This window comes from Zalophus californianus, chromosome 9 (assembly GCF_009762305.2).
Source record: "Zalophus californianus isolate mZalCal1 chromosome 9, mZalCal1.pri.v2, whole genome shotgun sequence".
Taxonomy (NCBI): domain Eukaryota; kingdom Metazoa; phylum Chordata; class Mammalia; order Carnivora; family Otariidae; genus Zalophus; species Zalophus californianus.
In genome coordinates, this window is record NC_045603.1 from 124,678,800 (window position 1) to 124,696,057 (window position 17,258).

Here is a 17,258-nt window from a genome sequence, read left to right on the forward strand (position 1 = left end):
ACCTCAGGCTCTCCTGAATGACACATTGTGAGTATTTCTTGCTAAGGCAGTAGTGGAACCCACTGGTTGGGCATGACTCTGTATGGTCAGCACGAAAATGGCTCCATTATGTTGCCTTTCATGAAGGCTGAGTATTAAAGTGACCTCCGACTGACAGTTTAATTGCTTAATTAGAGTCTCTCTTCCGAGCCTTAAATCCATGTAGCTCTGCAAGCTCTTATCGATCTCTGAGAAATGCTGGTGGTAGCTCAGTGTGAGGGCGGGAGAGGTCGGTTCTGGTGCTCTAGTGGGGGCCCTGGAGACTCCTGCCCTCCGATTTCAGCATCCTTTTTGCTCAGCACAATGGAATGTCTGCCTTGTGAGAATCAGTCAGAAGCAGATAAAAGAAGCAGAACACAGTCCAGATCCAGCCTCTTGTTTGGAGAAAATATATATTAGGGCTAACAGAGCCTAGTACAAAAAAATGGGGGCACTTGGTGAGTAACTGTTTTCTTTCTGAAGCTTTGTGTGCCGATGGAGGAGAAAGAAAACAAAGTGTATGATTTGAAGTGAAGAAGACCAGACCCCCTACTCCCACCCAAAGCCAAGGAGTCTGCTGTTGTTCACATAATTTGACAGTAAGGCACAGGGCGGAGCAGGGCAAACACAGAACACGGAATCCATATTTTGTTTTATTTTTTATTTTTTGGACACTACCCATGATATGTTTTCTTTTAAAACATAGATCTTTTCCAAAACAGAGCAAATAGACACAGGAATAATAGAACTCAGTGCTTCAAAGAGACAATGGAAGCGGTTCTTTAAATAGTTATTGTTTTACAAATAAATCCATGACAAAAAATCAGTCTCTCCCTGCCTCCATTTCTTCCCTTTCTCCCTCACTTTTCCCCACAGAAAGTTTAGTTTCCATTTGCTACTGGAGGACAATCTCCGATGATTTCTTTAAAACGTTTTGTTCTGTGACTTGCTTTTGATAAGCTGCCTAGCCATTTTGCCCTTGCAGTGCCAAATTAGTCACCAAAAACTGTGCCAATGTTCTACATCCCCAAAGCAAAGCATAACTGAGTTTGAAGCCACAGTTCTGGATCTGCGGGCACAGGCTTTGTTTGGTTTTGTTTGCATTTCAGCTCACAGTCTCCCTAAACGCTTGTTTATTTGTGAAAACAAAATGAGCTTCTGGGATGTCTTTTCCTATCAACATTTCCAGTAATCTTTGAATTATTGCTTGCAACAATGACAAATTACTAGAGGTTATAATCTGTAAAAATTGAAGACCAAGGGCACTAATGTACAACAAAGGAATAGGGGTGACAAAGTCCTGAGGTGAGATGCATGGCGGCTGTGTATTTAACCTGGTGTTTATTTATTTTTTGTTTTTATTTTTTAACGATTTTATTTATTTATTTGACAGAGAGAGAGAGAGTGAGAGCAGGAACACAAGCAGGGGGAGTGGGAGAGGGAGAAGCAGGCTTCCTGCAGAACAGGGAGGCTGATGCGGGGGATCCATGCGGAGGATCGATGTGAGGGATCGATGTGGGGGATCGATGTGGGGGATGGATCCCCGGACCCTGGGATCATGACCTGAACCAAAGTCAGACGCTTAACAGCTGAGCCACCTAGGCGCCCCTAACCTGGTGTTTAATCTCAGAGGTGTGGAGCCGGCAACCATCACCCACTGAGGAACCCCACACTTCCTCCCCCTCCCCCCCCCAAGAAAAGCTGCTATAATGAGTAATATTTTCATTTCCTTCCTCACATACACTTATGACTTTAACAGCTTGGATATTTTCCTAAGGGATTCCCCCTCCCTATCACTTAATATTTCCTCTATCTTGGAGACGTTCCCATTCCAAATGGGAATTCCATTAACAGCTACACCACCACGTGTAGCGCGTGAAAATATTTTAGAGACTCTCATCCGCCAAATTGACATTTTACCCCTATGTAAATGATCTCTTCTGTACCCCACATATCTTATCCTTCCCCCTGATCATCTTTAAGGCAATCCAAAGCAGTAGACATATGTTGCAGGGAGTTAAAAATGAAATAAAAGGTAAAGACTGGGTTGAAAACCAAATAAAGCCAGGCCCAGGTGAGAGAGGAGGCCATACTAGACCAGACAGGTTGTGGTTTTTTAGACCAGAAAAGGACAAGAAGTGGATTTATATCTGAATCAAATTGGAAAACCGAGTTTAGGGATCAGGGATATACATTTTAGGTTTATTTATTGGTCCTGGACATTGTGTCCTTTGTTACACAGTCTGCTGAATTAGCCATGCTAGGAATCCCATGCATGTTCAGTGGGATGGAATGCATGACAGGTGCCAACTGCTCTGAAATCCATGGGGGCCCCAAATAAGACTTTCCCCAGTGCCACTGAGGATGCTTTATTGCAGGTCTAAATAAATGAGACATTTCCATTCTATTTCCTGAGCTCCCATGATTATCTTTCTCGGAGATCATGGACATAACGCTTACCTTCAGAGAATCATGATCTCTCAATAGTCTATTCTCAATGAATAAAACTGGATTTTATCTTTTCAGTTGGTTTCATGATAATTGCTCAGATGTCCCACAGATGGGATTCATATACTGGCTCTACACTGCTTAGTGTGTGACTAAGCAAGTTCTGCTTTCTGAGTCTCAATTTTACCAACTATAAAGTGGAATTGGAAGAAGAATTGAATTTTTTTAAAAATAAAGCATTTAGCACAGTGTCTTGTACAGATAAATGTTAATTGTTACTCCTCATTTTTCTATTACTACTCCTACTGCTTCTATTACTACTAATACTACATTAAAGGTCTTATCTTTTTAAAAACTGTGAACCATAGGTACACAGAACTGGATCCATAATCCAAAGTTCATTGCTAACTATCCTTATTAGTTATGAACAGACTCATTTTATCTTACCTTAATATTCTTTAAAATCTTAAACTATTATAATTTTTTCACACATTCTCCACTCTGTCATCTCAGTGAATTGTGTCACCTCATAAATGTGTTATTTTAATACCTTCCAGAAGATTCACAGATGAGTTCAGAAGGAAAAAAATAGTAGAGCAGAAAATGAAAACAAGAGGATAGTCATACACACATATCTATTCGTATACATTCACGATTTGTTTGCGTGGAAAGCTCAACTCTGAAGCTCAGGCCAAACACTGTCGTACTTTGAAGGATTATAAAACATGCTGTGTGTTTTGCCTTTGAATTAAAAGACTTTCCTCTTACTCTGGCTTGTAATAGATTTTAACCCACACATTCAGTGGGTTTATTTCCTCCCTGAGAGAGATGCAATTTCGTAAAGCCAGAAAGTAGGAGAGGCCATAGAAATGCTTTCCTACTTCCTACTCTCCAACATGATCTGAAGGAATAGAAAATGCAAATATTACTGAGGAAACTAACATTCATTTTCCCCCGCTCAGTCATATGCTTCGGACTGTGAGTGCTGACGATCTCAGTGAGGTGATCATGAGTCACTGGGTCAGCCAGCGTGTGGATCAGATCAGTGGGCAGGGGGCTTCGGGCTCGGTGCTGTGCGCTGCATCCGGGTCAGACACTTGCTCTTTCACTCTAACCAAAGCTTATCTTTACCTGGTGCAATATTTTACAGGATGGGGAACCTCGGCTTTCTTGTATCACATTTTACATTTTATAAAAAGTGCACTGCAGTGCCGTTGTTGGGAACCCAAGTTAAAGGAGACACAAATTTAGGCACGGAAAACTTCAGCCTGCCGTGGTGACCAAGGTGGGAGGTGGTGAGGTCCCTCACCCAGAGAAGGCCCCACGATGGGGGGGGAGCGGGGAGTGGCCGGAGGGACCCAGGAGAGACCTTGGAGAGAGAATTGACAGAACGTAAAGATCCCCTGGATTTGGGGGATACGGGAGAGGTCTGAGGCAAGAAATGAGGTGAAGGAGGAATTAGGGGAGGGAAGATGACTTCAGTCTGAGACACTGACGTTCAAGGTTTGTGGGGCCATCCAAGCAGTGATGACTTGGAATGCCACGGGATAGATAAGCCTACAGCCTGGAGAGGGGTCTGTGGTACAGTCGGAGATATCAGCCAACCAACAACTGTCGTGGAGCTCTTAGAACAGAACCCATATCAGGAATGACTACATTCCTGTCAGGCAGCAAAAGGCCAGATTAAGTGGCATTAGTAACCATCTGGCTTAGCTAGCACGGTACTGTTGGAGGAATGGCGTACTTTCTTGTCTTTGTACAGAATCATTTATTTACATGTCTGACTGGCACACACTTAAATATTTTAAATATGTATGGTATTTAAAGGTTTTATATGTTCCTCATATTAAATTTCTGAAATACAGAAAAGAAGAAAAAAGAAATTAATGCCATCTGTAATATTGCAGTATAAGGACAAACTGTTAAACATTTTGGCTTATTTCCTACACAAACATACCTATCCAAACATACACATGCATGCTTATGCACACATAAACATAGACAGTTAAGGTAACACCACACTTCATTTTGAATCCTACTTTTTTCACTTACCATTATTTAATATGTTTCTCCTTAAAAATAGTTTATTTGGGTAGATAATCAATTATACGGACATACTAGAACTCATTTAACCACTGGCTTATTATTGACCATTTTGATTACTTCTTTTTTTATTATAATAATGCTATGAAGAGCACATTTATATGTGAAAATATTATTTCCTTGATATAAATGCTCTTTTCTTTACTGAACACTCTGTTATGAAATATTTTAAGTATTTGGAAAGCATGGATTGTATACTGCATGGAGAGTATATAATGAACAAAATCATTTCACTGTCCAGACTTGCCAAGTTGTAATATTTTGTCATATCTGCTTCAAGTTCTTTTTCTTCCCAAAACAAATGAATTACTCAGGAGACAGTGAAGTTCCGTGTATAGCCCACACACTGATACTTCTCCCTATTCTTATCTTGGAGGAAACCACTTATGGAATTTGGGTTTATTATTCCCATGGCTATTTTTATACTTTTTCATTTTTTATACTTTTTCATATACAGTATACAATATTATTTTGCATGTTTCAAAAGTTAATGAAAATAATAGCACACAATACAATATCCTTCCATTTGCTCTTTGCACTCAAAGTTCCATTTTTAACATTTGCCTATGCTGTAATGCGTTCAGACCTAATGCATTCTTTTTGCCACCCTATAATATTCAATTTCATGAGTATACCACAAATCACATACACTTTTTGCCATTAATGTACAATCAGATTGCTTCCAATATTTGGCTGTTGCAACTCTTACAGCTATGGACATTTTTATACAAATTTCTGAATGCAATAATGCAAGAGTTTCCCTCGGGGAGACACGTTGAAGTTAAAGTGCTAGCTTTTACATTTACCCTATGTTGCCAAATTCCACTCAAAATGAATGTATGATAATTCCTATAATGAATTGGAGAAACTCACCTTCCCATCCATACTATATAATTTCCACTGAACTTTCAGCACAATGTCCTATTTGAGCTTTACAATGATGAGGCAGGGAGGAATTCTCTACCTCCATTTTTAAGATGATGAAATGATAACCACAAGCTTCTAAAGTGCCTTGGCAAGGAAACTAATACCAGAGGTCAACCCAGCTCTCAAGTCTAGGTGTCCAGGCTCTAAGAACAGAATGCTTCCAGGTGTTCTGACCATAAGGTCTCTGTGCTTCCCACGTGTTCTGAATCTAAGATCAGTGCACTGCCCCCTGGGCCTTACTTGTTCTGATGGAAAATGTCAGATGGGCCAGAATCTGTGCATTGCCTGTCAGCAAAAGTCATGCAACTGAAAGGACATGAACAGTGTGGTTTGAGCTAACCATGGATATCTACACCCTTTAAAAAAATATTTATTTATTTTGGTGGGTGAGGGGCAGAGGGAGAAGGAGAGAAAGTCCCAAGCAGACTCTCCACTGAGCACAGAGCCCCAATGCAGGGCTCAACCCCGTGACCCTGAGATCATGACCTGGGGACCTTGGGGAGGAACATAGATTTAAAATCACTGCCTTTCCTGAACTAGGCTGGATACTCAACTGATACATTAATGGATCCTATAAATTCTTGAACAATTTGTGATAGCCTTACTTTCCAAAGAACAAAGGCAGAAACAAAGAAAGAAAAGGGTGGGATTCCCCCGAAGGGCAACTGGATTCCCTGAATGTTTCTCATGTGCCAGGCAGCGCGTGTTACTTCAGTGACTCCTCCCTCCATCCCTGGGAGAACCAACTATTAAAAGGGAAGTGAAGGTGTCACACTGTCTTCATTTCTCCCTTTTGCACACACAGCTCAGTGCACTCAGTGTCTGCCCATCATCACGCCCTGGCAACTCATTAGACCTCCAGTGACCTCCAAGTCACTAAGTTCATGAGTAATTTTTGCTTCTTTCAGTAGAGTTTTCAGTGGTTGATCACTCCAGGTGTGGAAAAGGAGACTCAGGAAACCCATTATTCTCTATAATATTTTTCAGAATTTCTGCATAGAGAAGAGAGGAGGTCACCCTGATGGCCATCTCTTGCCACTGTTCACTTTTCAAGCCCTCTCTTTCTTCTTATGGCCTTTTGCTTTCTCTCTCTCCCTTGTGAGAGAATGTTGGAATTTACAGTTTTTTTCTTTATTTCTCCAAAATACCACAAACTTGAGGTTCTTTTGTGTAGTAGACTTTGACTAACTATTTCAAGACTGGCAGGTGATTACTGCAAAGAGCAGCACAGCAACGAAGATCTAACGTGATATTAGACATCCTTATCCTGAAGACTCCACTGTTCATTCCTTCCTTACTCCTTCGTTTCACACCTCCTGCATTAGTTATCTATTGCTGAATAACAAATTTCCCCAAAACCTAATGCCTTAAAACAATAGCATTGATACTTTCTGTGGGTTAGGAATGCCAGTGCTCCTTACCTGGCTCTTTCCTAGCTCACTCACAGGGTTGTTGGCAGGATTCAGTGGATTTGGCTCATGGCAGATAACGGGCTGTAGGCCTCCCTCAGCTCCTCACCGGGCAGGCCTCTCTGCTGGGTGTCTTACAGCATAGGAGCTTGCTTCAGAGAGGGCCAGCAAGAGGGAGAGCTGACAAGATGGAAGAGTCGATCTTTTGTAACCTAGTCATGGACGTGACATCCCATCACTTTGGACACTTATCTATTTATTAGAAGCAAGTCAGTGGGTCTAGCCCATATTCTGGGAAAGGGAGGAGATTACACAAGGGCATGAATCACTTGGAGCCAGATCAAAAGATACCCCCACCTCCCACCCCCACAGTCCCCATTAGGTAATCTCCATGGATTATGTGCCCTGCCCAGGCTCCAACCTCATTCATATTAGTGGACAAACCCCCACCCTCAGACCTCTTTTCATTTTTGCTTCCATAGCTTCCTACTTTTATTCATGTCTTAAACAGCGATTTAACTTTCTCTTTGTCTCACTTTCATAATAGAGACTAATATCTCTCGAGTACTTGCTATGTGCCAGGAAGCATTGTAAGTACTTTGTATCTTTGCACTCATTTAATTCTGATGAGCAATATGAGTTATCTCCTCGTGTCAGTCACACATATTTCTATCATCAGTAAGTATCTGGGAAGGCCAAAGTTCCCTTTATTTTCTCAGATTACCAGCGCTTAGGACTCTGACCCCAGGCTTCTATACGTGGCATCATAAAGGGATGCTAGTCTCATACCTGAATGGCTCCTCACCCCAGTGTCACCTAATGCTGGAGTTGACACTTGCCTTCAAAACAGGGTTGATATTCCCCAAATCTCCTTAAGATATTAAAGCATCAGCTATTAAAATTCATAAATGTTTGGCTCAGTTCTAACTTCTGGGTAGAACTTAGAGTATGGAGGATTCCCATAGTGCCATAATGTCATGTGTCCTGAATACTCTGGGCTTTGGGGACAGGTCTGATGTCCTTGGCTCACCTTCTGCCTCTGTGTGCTCTGGCTGTGTTGGCAACAGGTTGGCACAGCCAGTAAGAAGGGCACCAGGAGCTGTGTGTGTGGTGTGGCCAGTGCCCTGTGATCAGACCCTCCTCCACTGCCACTGGGGCCCGGAATGTAAAAAGCCTGCCCAGAAAGCAGCCCCAATTGACCTCTTTCCCACTGTGAATAGCCTCTTTTACCCACTGTCATGCCTGCTATGCATTTCTACATTCCAATCCATGAGAGAGAGAGGAGAGTTAGTTCTTAACTCTGGGCTTTCCCTTATTTTTAGTCCTCTATTCTTAGAGGCCCATATACTCTTATATATGGAACTCATCTGTACATCAAACATTTATTTTCTGTTATGTGCCAGATTCTACTCTTTTAGCAAGTCTCCTATTTTCATGTGATAAATATGTTTACGTATTTTTTTTAAAAAAGATTTATTTATTTATTTTAGAGAGAGGGAGGAGGGGTGTGGGCAGAGGGAGAGAATATTCAAGCAGACTCCCCACTGAGCACAGAGCCCAACACATTTCTTATGATGACCCTGAGATCAAGACTGAACCAAAACCAAGAGTTGGTCATTTAACCAACCATGCCACCCAGGTGCCCCAAGTTTAGGTATTTTGAAGGTATGTGTTGGTATCTGGAAACTTGACAAAACTCTGAATACTTTGTAAAGACACTGATTAACTTCTTGTAGGAATTACCACTTAACCAGATATGCCTTTGTTTTTAGAGCCCCTGTAGTTGGAACTTTCAGGGATGGTGGCCACTTTTTCTTTTGTGGATTCAACTTCAAAATTTTACTATTGTCATCTAGAGAAGAATTAATAGAAATGTACAGGTTTTTGGGGTTTTGTTTTTGTGTATTTCTCTGACTTTTACCACTGGAACAACAGATCAGAAACCCAATTCTTAGGTCTAGAAAACTTTTGGCCATAGACTTCAATAAGAATTATATATCTATAAATTATGCGACTATGTTATATGTGTAGCCAATAGTAATATAATTTGCGAGTTCTGCCTTGGGAACTAAATGGAAGTAATTGCATATTGATAATTTTCATGACTTTAGAATTTTACATATATGGGAGCAAGGTTTCTCATATTTTTTCCCTTGCAGTTTTTTCTTATAATTTTATTAATTAAAACTTAAATTTATTTGATATTACAAGTGTTAGGAATAGTCTCAAATAAAAGAATTGCTATTCTAAACTTTTCAAAAAATCAATTGTTTCTTTGAAAATCTGAGGTCTTATACTTTCATAAAGTGACAATTCGGTATATATAACTTAATAACTATCATGAGCATTTTAAAGAGAAGTGACGTAATATAACATAGAATTTGGGAAGAGAAGAAATAAGTTCCTGACTCTACTCCTCACTATCTGTATGATCTTGGATGAGTTACTAGCTTATATTGGATGAGGCAACACTTTAATAGCTAGCATACTTGTTAAGCCTCACTTTCTTCATTAAAAAAAAAATCAGATGGTGTTGAGGATGAGGTTAGGATGTTTGTGATGGTGCTTATAAAATTACAACGTGCTACTCAAATGTAGGGTGTCACTGGTATATAATTTGATTCAGGGACATTTGGAAACCTTCTGCCTCAGATCCCTTTCCTGCAAAGCAAAGCCCCAGGCATATGAAGTGCAGCCAAGACCCTTTGATTCCAAGATTGGGGTTGGGGGGGGTGCGGGGAAGTTGGGAAACACGGAGACCCCCTGGAAGATGTAATCCCCAGGGAAATGGCTCATTCATGTGACTCTCTGAACCTTCTAGCCTTACATTTCTACCTGACTGTTTTGCCTTAAGAGGATTACAGCCATTTAGAAAAGGAAGGAACAATACCTACTTACTCACTAGGCCTCTGAACTTGGGGAGAAAGAAAGGAGACTAGAAGAGTCTTGCTTTTGTGAGTATATGGACTTGTAAAAATCCTCAGAGTGTGTGTTGTTTTCTGTTGGTAGTGGTTTTTTTTGGTAGGGGAGTCTATAAACCTCACAGAACCCCAGTATTCCACTAAAGTATGAGACATGCTGTGCTAAACAAACAAATCACCACGAGAGAAGCAAAAAGATGTATGCAGGTAGTCCTGACCAAGAGTGAATTGGCATATTCTCCAGACTTATAAGGCATTCTAGAAGGTATTCTTTAAAGCAAGACAGTATTAATATAACATTACTGAAATCTTAGGATGTTATATCTGCATAAGCTTAGGAAAGTATAAAGCCAAGTATAGAAATAATAAAGTTTTGTATTAAACCAAGTGGTAACATTTGAGAGTAGGTTAAAGTATAAATGTAGTGAGAGGTTTTGTAAGGATGACTTATATGTTGTTTTGAGTACTATTGATGGTGTTCAACATGTTTAAAAGGAGTAGTCATACCAGATTGGAAACTGTAATTTGACTTGGTTATGAAAATGCAATTGAGTTTTAAATCAATTTTTTTTTAAATAGGCTCTATACCCAGCCTCCAGTGTGGGGCTTGAACTCACAACCCTGAGGTCAAGACCTGAGCTGAGATCAAAAGTCAGACACTTAACCCGCTGAACCACCCAGGTGCCCCAGAGTTTTGAATCAGTTTTTAAATTTGAATAAAAATCAGTTTTAAAGTTTTATTTATTTGTTTAAAGCTTGAACATTAAATAAGACAAAGAAAAAGAAAAAAAGAGAGGTGATGTTTCAGAACCACATTTATTTAAAATTCATTATTGTGAAAGTTTTAGTTCCTCAGTAGACAGTTAAACATCTTATTGATGCTTGGTTCATGTGCTTATATGAACTACACTGAGCATTGCCTCCCAATCATACTTGTGTGCTAAGGAGAACACTGATTTTAATCATCCCTAGATATTTTAAAGTAATTTGTGTGAGACTTCCCTGTATCAAATCCCTGAACTTTCTATTTTTTCCCAAGACTTTCTTATGAAATATAAATGACAATTTATCTTGAGTGAAACAGCCATATTCTAACTTTGTATTTTAATCCCACTCTGCTGGTTACCAGTTGATGCATCTATATTGCTTAATTGAGACCTTGCATTAGACAATATGAGAGTTTCAGTTCTGGACTTTAGGATCTAGCTGTCTGGTTCAACATGACCTCCTCCCTCTTAAGAATTGTGTAAGTCGGCCACACAATTTGCTCTTTATATGTAGCAATTGTCTTCTTAAAAATGGAAGGCATTTGGGGAGAAGAAAATGGGATAGTGTATATGAAAGGCTGAACCAGTTTCCAGCAGGTAGTAAGCACTTAATGAATGGTTGACATTATTGTTATCATCCAAAGAAAAGGAACTCCCCCATTTACACATAAGAGTGTCAAAAACTTCACAGCAGACCACTGAGCTCTGAGGAAATCAAGCTTCAATTTCACAAACCAGTACAGTGATTTGGGTACATGTAATGTCAACTCTATTCCATTAGTACCTATGGAGGGTCAGCTTAAGCCCCAACATTGCACTGGGCAGACATAGAGCCTAATACTTTTTTTTATTATTATTTAGATAATTTTCTAAGTTAGGCTCACATCACTGTATCATTTGAAAGAATTCTGCCATTCCTCTTCCTTCTTGACCACTACCCTATGAAAAGCAGTAAGTTCCAGCAAATGTTGGGTTTCTGAAAACAAATGGTTACTCCTCCTTATTTCTCGTCTATTGGTTCCTATATTCATTCTTGCATCAGACATTTCATGTTGTGGGGATGGCCCTTGATGTGAGGCAGTGGGGTCAGGGGAGGAAAGAGGGCTGTGAAAGTGAAGGCATTTATAAAAATATCCAGGGACGGGGCGCTGGGGTAGCGCAGTCAGTTAAGCGTCCTCCTCTTGGCTTTGGCTCAGGTGGTGATCTCAGGGTGGTGAGATTGAGCCCTAAGTCCGGCCCTATGCTCAGTGAGGGGTCTGCTTGAAGATTCTCTCCCTCTGCACCACCTCCCTGCTCATGTGCGCGTGCATGTGTGCACGCGCTCGCTCTCTCAAAAAATAAATAAAATCTTAAATAAATAAACAAATAAAAATATCCAGGGATGTAATGGTGACCTAAAGATCCAGTGAATGTGTTGTTTTCCACTAATTCACCCATGTGTCGATGGCCCATGGAATATGGGCCTCCTAGATGTAAATCTGAAGTTCTCTGAATCACTATTTTCCCTGTTGTTTTTCTTCGTAGGCATACGATGGTTTAAGCACCACGACTACCCGCCTTGCCCGTGTGTGTGGAAGACAGCTGCTGGCTAACCCCATCACCTCTTCGGGAAACAGCCTCTTTCTGCGATTTCAGTCCGGCCCTTCCAGACAGAGCAGGGGCTTCCGAGCTCACTTCAGGCAAGGCAGGTGCCTCGTGTATCTGTGTGTCTCCTTGAGGCACCAGCCATCTGCTCCGGAGGTCCTTTTTAGTGCTACAGTGACATGAGGCGAGGCCTCAGAAACTGGTCCCCACTTTCTCCTTGACAGTTCTATTTAAATAGAACAAAGGAACTATCCAGCTCTTCATCCTTTACACTTACTCGGGGCTAACAGATGATGCTAACTTCCTTTGGATCTGTGTATCTCTCAAGCAAGCTTTCAGAATAATACTTCAAAAGTATTTTTAATACGAGAGTCACTGTAAAAAAAGTGTCCAAATTCATTTATTAGTAGATAAACTAGCATTTATCCAAGATTTTATGCTGGGAGGAGATACTCCATCATAAATGACAAGACTTGCTTGTAATGTAGAGTCATATTCTATCCCTCGAGGTCCCTGGTGCCCTCATTTCTGAGTCCTGCCCTTGTCCACCTGAGGAACCAGTGTTGTTTTCCATTGTTTTCATTATTAAATCACCACTTCTCAGTTCATCGTACTCCACCTTTTCACCCATTGCCTTTCATCTGGCTATTCTTAGAGATGGACGCTTTATCCCACTGTCAGAGATGGAACCTAGAGCGGGAGGAGTTGTTGGTTGGTTTCAATGTGCCTCTGAGTTTTACTCAGCTGGTCCTTGTCATTTCAAATAAGTGTGGGCCATTTAGTCACTTAGTCTATTTGGGGATTGCTTGTATCCTATAGTAAAGAGCCCTGCCTAGGGATGGTTTCTGGATCGAGGTGTCCCAAAGATGCATTGTAGACTTTGGAACAAGACAGAATGCATAAATCAGTCACTCCCTGAAGAAATGAATAGTTTCTGAACAAATTTCATTTTTCATTTAATTAATTACTTATGGTTTGCTTCAGAGTAAACAATGTCCTCAGTAGGTCTCCACTGGATTATTATAAAGCCTCCTCCAACTCACCCACCCTTTCCCCATCTTCCTCCAAAGTCAGCTCACAAAAGCTGCACTGTGGTCATGCCTTTGAGCGCTCCATTGATCTGTCCTGGCTCCGTACTGCCTAGAGAATGGAGCCCCATTTCCTTCAGATGTTACCTAAGGGCCCTGGAACCTGCCCCAGTCCTTTTTCCGGCATCACTTCCAACAGCCCTCAGGAGAGCCACACTTCAGCCAAGTCTGTGTCGTCGCAGGCCTGACCCTCGTCTGTGTCTCAGCCCAGGCCACCGGCTGTCTGGACTACTCTTCCCCAGCCCCGGTTCCTCCTTCAGCTACCATCCTGTCTGTGAGACAGCCCTTATTCTCTCCAGCCGGCCACAGACTCTCTTTTCTACGCTGGTGAAAGCTTTGTACTTCTCTGATAATACATAGCCATCCTTAGGCAGTCTTGTTCAATTGACTATTTATTTTCCTAAAAAAAAAAAAAAAAAAGAACGTGCTCATAAAGAGGTTATCCCTATAATTTATGAGTGGGCAGAGTAAGTGAATCGATAATAGAGTCTTGTTTGAATGATTCAGGCAATTCATAGCCATTTAATCTGTTGTTCTCTGCCACTCCCCACTTCCTGCAATTGAAGGATATTGTTATAAATGTACAGCGCATTTCTACTTTCTCATGGTTTATGTGCAGCTTCCTTGGCAGAGTACTTCCTTGGCATGCATTTCAGAAATAGGAGAAAATCATTTATGTTTTTACTCATCAAATCATTGTTTTGTACAGTCTGTAGATATCAAAAGTACCTGACGTGTGTGTGTGTGTGTGTGTGTGTTTGTGCGTTTCTCAGCCTGTGGAAGCTACATCCTCACCAACTCATTTGATACTATATCCTCTCCATTGTTCCCTGCCAAGTATCCAAACAATCAGAACTGCAGCTGGATAATTCAAGCTCAACCTCCATGTAAGTAACAAAAAGAAAAAAAGAAAAGGAATCCGGGATGGATGGTGTCTGTGGGAAAGTCCGTCTATGACTCATGTTCTTATCTCCTTGGTGCTAACAATTGATGGGCTTCCTCTTCTTTTCATGGAAGTTCCCATTCTTGATGTGCAAGTGAAATAAGCATTTCCTAATCTGGTAGAAAAGTAATTTTTACCTTTTATTCTTAATTAAAAAAATTAAGGTTCAAGGCCTAACAAAGGGGGGAAAACACCTCTTACAACCTTGCTGTATTGACAGGCATGCGAAATTGGGAGTGAGCAAAAATAATTGATAAATAGTTTTTGACACCTGTGACTTGAGTGTGGTGGACGCTCAGGACAGTTGCTAAATGACCAAATGAATACTAAGAGCCATAGACTGAAAAATTAATAACTCATAGTTTGGGAGTGCAGTGCCATGAGCATGTTGATCTTCGGTCTAAGTGGAAGCTAATTGTAAAACCTGGTCTCTGGTGTAATGCCTGTATTAAAAAAAATTCTAGCACAAGCCTGGAAGAAACATTTTAAAAGTGCTTACATTATTTTCTTTTAAAAATTATAGAATCTTGGGCGCCTGGGTGGCTCAGTCGTTAAGCGTCTGCCTTCGGCTCAGGTCATGATCCCAGGGTCCTGGGTTCGAGCCCCACATCGGGCTCCCTGCTCAGCGGGAAGCCTGCTTCTCCCCCTCCCACTCCCCCTGCTTGTGTTCCTGCTCTCACTGTGTCTCTCTCTCTGTCAAATAAATAAATAAAAATCTTTAAAAATAAAAATAAAAATAAAAATTATAGAATCTTATTTTTTGACCTGGTAACAACCTGGTGGTAAGTATTACTGTCCACACTTTAGAGACAGAGAAAATGAGGAGACCCCGTAAGGACTCAGAGTAAAATACCTTGCAAAGAGGGTGACCCTGGGGCCATATGAATCCTGTTTCAGATGAGTCCTGCCTTTCCTTCAGTTTTTCAGGAAAAATTTATGATTTCAGACATAATGTAGGAAAGGCATTAAGTTCTTTATAATTACAATGACCTTTGTGACAATAAGCGAATCACTTAAGCTAATGAGGCCCCATTTAGCTAATCTAAAAAATGAAGAATTTGAGTGAAATATTCTCTACCACTTCTCCTAGGGATGTTAAGAGTTAACAAAAGAATGTCTTTATTGACATGCATATGATCTGGGGGATGGTGAAGTAATCCTTAGCCAAAGAAAGTTGCCAGCCAGCCAGAAACTAAGCCTTCCATAAAGAAGCCCCCTGCCTTGAGCTGAGCAGTTTTGCATGTAAGGATAATTTCTAATGAGTTGTAAAGCATTTAGATGAAAGGTCTCACTGGTTCAAAGACATTAGTAGGAAAAGATCCTATTCTGAAGATTAGGGACTTTGGAAGAAGAGCAAAAGAAAAACGCACCCAGGCACTTGCCATTCTGCAAGGAATTCAAAACTTTCTTTCTAAATGACTACAAACCTCTAGGGCCCTGGCTTTGGCCTTCAAGTGAACCAAAGAGAGCGAAGAGAGCGAGGCTCTGCATGCCAGGGAGCTAAGAGTGTCTCATTTACAAGTCAGCAGACTAATCTATTGAGAAAAGTGCTTCCGAGAGGAACCCAGCAATGGCTGATATAAAAGGTGTAAAGACCATATATTCCAACAAGACACTCCCTGTGGTCTCCGTGGAAGGAACATAATACCCAAGGGCCCTTTTATTTACCACTATCAGCATTTCAAACTCTACAGGCATTTTCAAAAAACGTTGATTCTGTCATCCTTCAGAGGAACCAAAAGCAATGCTTCCCTGCTGGAGAACCAGCATAGTAAATGATCAGAGGTAAAATCTCTCTCCCTGAATGTTTTTTTTTTTTTTTTTGTCAGGACTTTATACTAGTCTCTTCTCCTTTTCCTACAGTCAACCACATTACCCTCTCCTTTGACCACTTTGGACTCGAAAGCAGCACAACGTGTACAAAAGACTTTATAGAAATTTTGGATGGTGATTATGACGATGCGCCCCTCCGAGGTACGGCAGCTCTTACCCCTTCTCCGTGGCCCTGGCTGGGTTTTATTTATAGATTGACATATGCATATGCTGTCTTTCCAGGTTAGAACGTTTCCAGTAGATACCAAGGGCAGCATAAGCCAAGTAAAAATAATTAGAGAGTAAGAAAGCAGGATTTAATGTGGGGTTCAAGAAACACAGCTTGTTCATATTCAAGGACGTGAATGGTTTATGTGTTTGTCTTTTAATTTGAAAATTGCAGCTGCTTCAGATAGCAGTGAAATGTAGTCACTGGCATTCGATAGCATTCTGTGAGAAATTTCTTGTTAATATATGACCAGTTCTTATATTCAGATTGAGTGTTTCTTCTGGTTTTGTCCTCAGTAGAAGCAACAGAGGAATGAATGAATGAATGAAACAATAAATAAACAAAGCAAAAAATAAAGCAACAAACACACACACACACTGGAATTCTGATTGTAGGGCATCCCCGTAAAATTAAAGATTGCCGCTATCTAGTTTCTGAAATATCTTCAAGTAAAAGGCTCTCAGGTTATTTAAACTTTCTCATGAGTGACTCGTATTCGAACTTCATCATACAAGTTTCTTATCCTGCACAAACTCCATCAGAGGAGGGACTTTGTTTTGCTCACTGCTTTATTCCCAGTGGCCAGAACAGTGCCAGAGACAATAGTGGGCACTTGAATACTTTCTGCTCTGTGCACTCCTGATTGTATGACTTGGCGTATTTTTCTGTGAGCACTTGACCAAGGATGAGGGTATATTATTTAACAAACACTTACTTACCACTTAACTTGTGCTGGGTACTATTCTAAGAACTTTATAAATAGTAACCCCGTTAATCCTCATACCCTTATGATAGAGGTTTCATTATCATTGATAGTCTCTTTTCTCCAGTGGGGAAACTGAGGCACAGAGAACTTAGGCGACTTGTTTCAGGTCGTGCAGCTAGCAAATGGCCGAGCTAGGAGTTGAACCCATGTATTCTGGCTCCAGCATCCACACTTTTTTTTTTTTTTTTTAAGCTATAAGACATTGCTTTTAAGTGTTAGCGCATTTCTTTGTGCAGGACCCTA

General features: G+C 40.8%; 1 protein-coding gene across 1 annotated transcript in view; it reads left to right on the top strand.

The window, feature by feature from the left end:
• The window catches only part of CUBN (cubilin), a 265,132-nt gene that overhangs the window by 133,157 nt on the left and 114,717 nt on the right, over positions 1-17,258 (top strand). Inside the window, exons 32-34 of the mRNA XM_027595548.2 lie at positions 12,118-12,277; positions 14,039-14,152; positions 16,072-16,182. Of these exons, the coding sequence (XP_027451349.2) occupies positions 12,118-12,277; positions 14,039-14,152; positions 16,072-16,182 (385 nt within the window). The remainder of the gene's footprint in view (positions 1-12,117; positions 12,278-14,038; positions 14,153-16,071; positions 16,183-17,258) is intronic.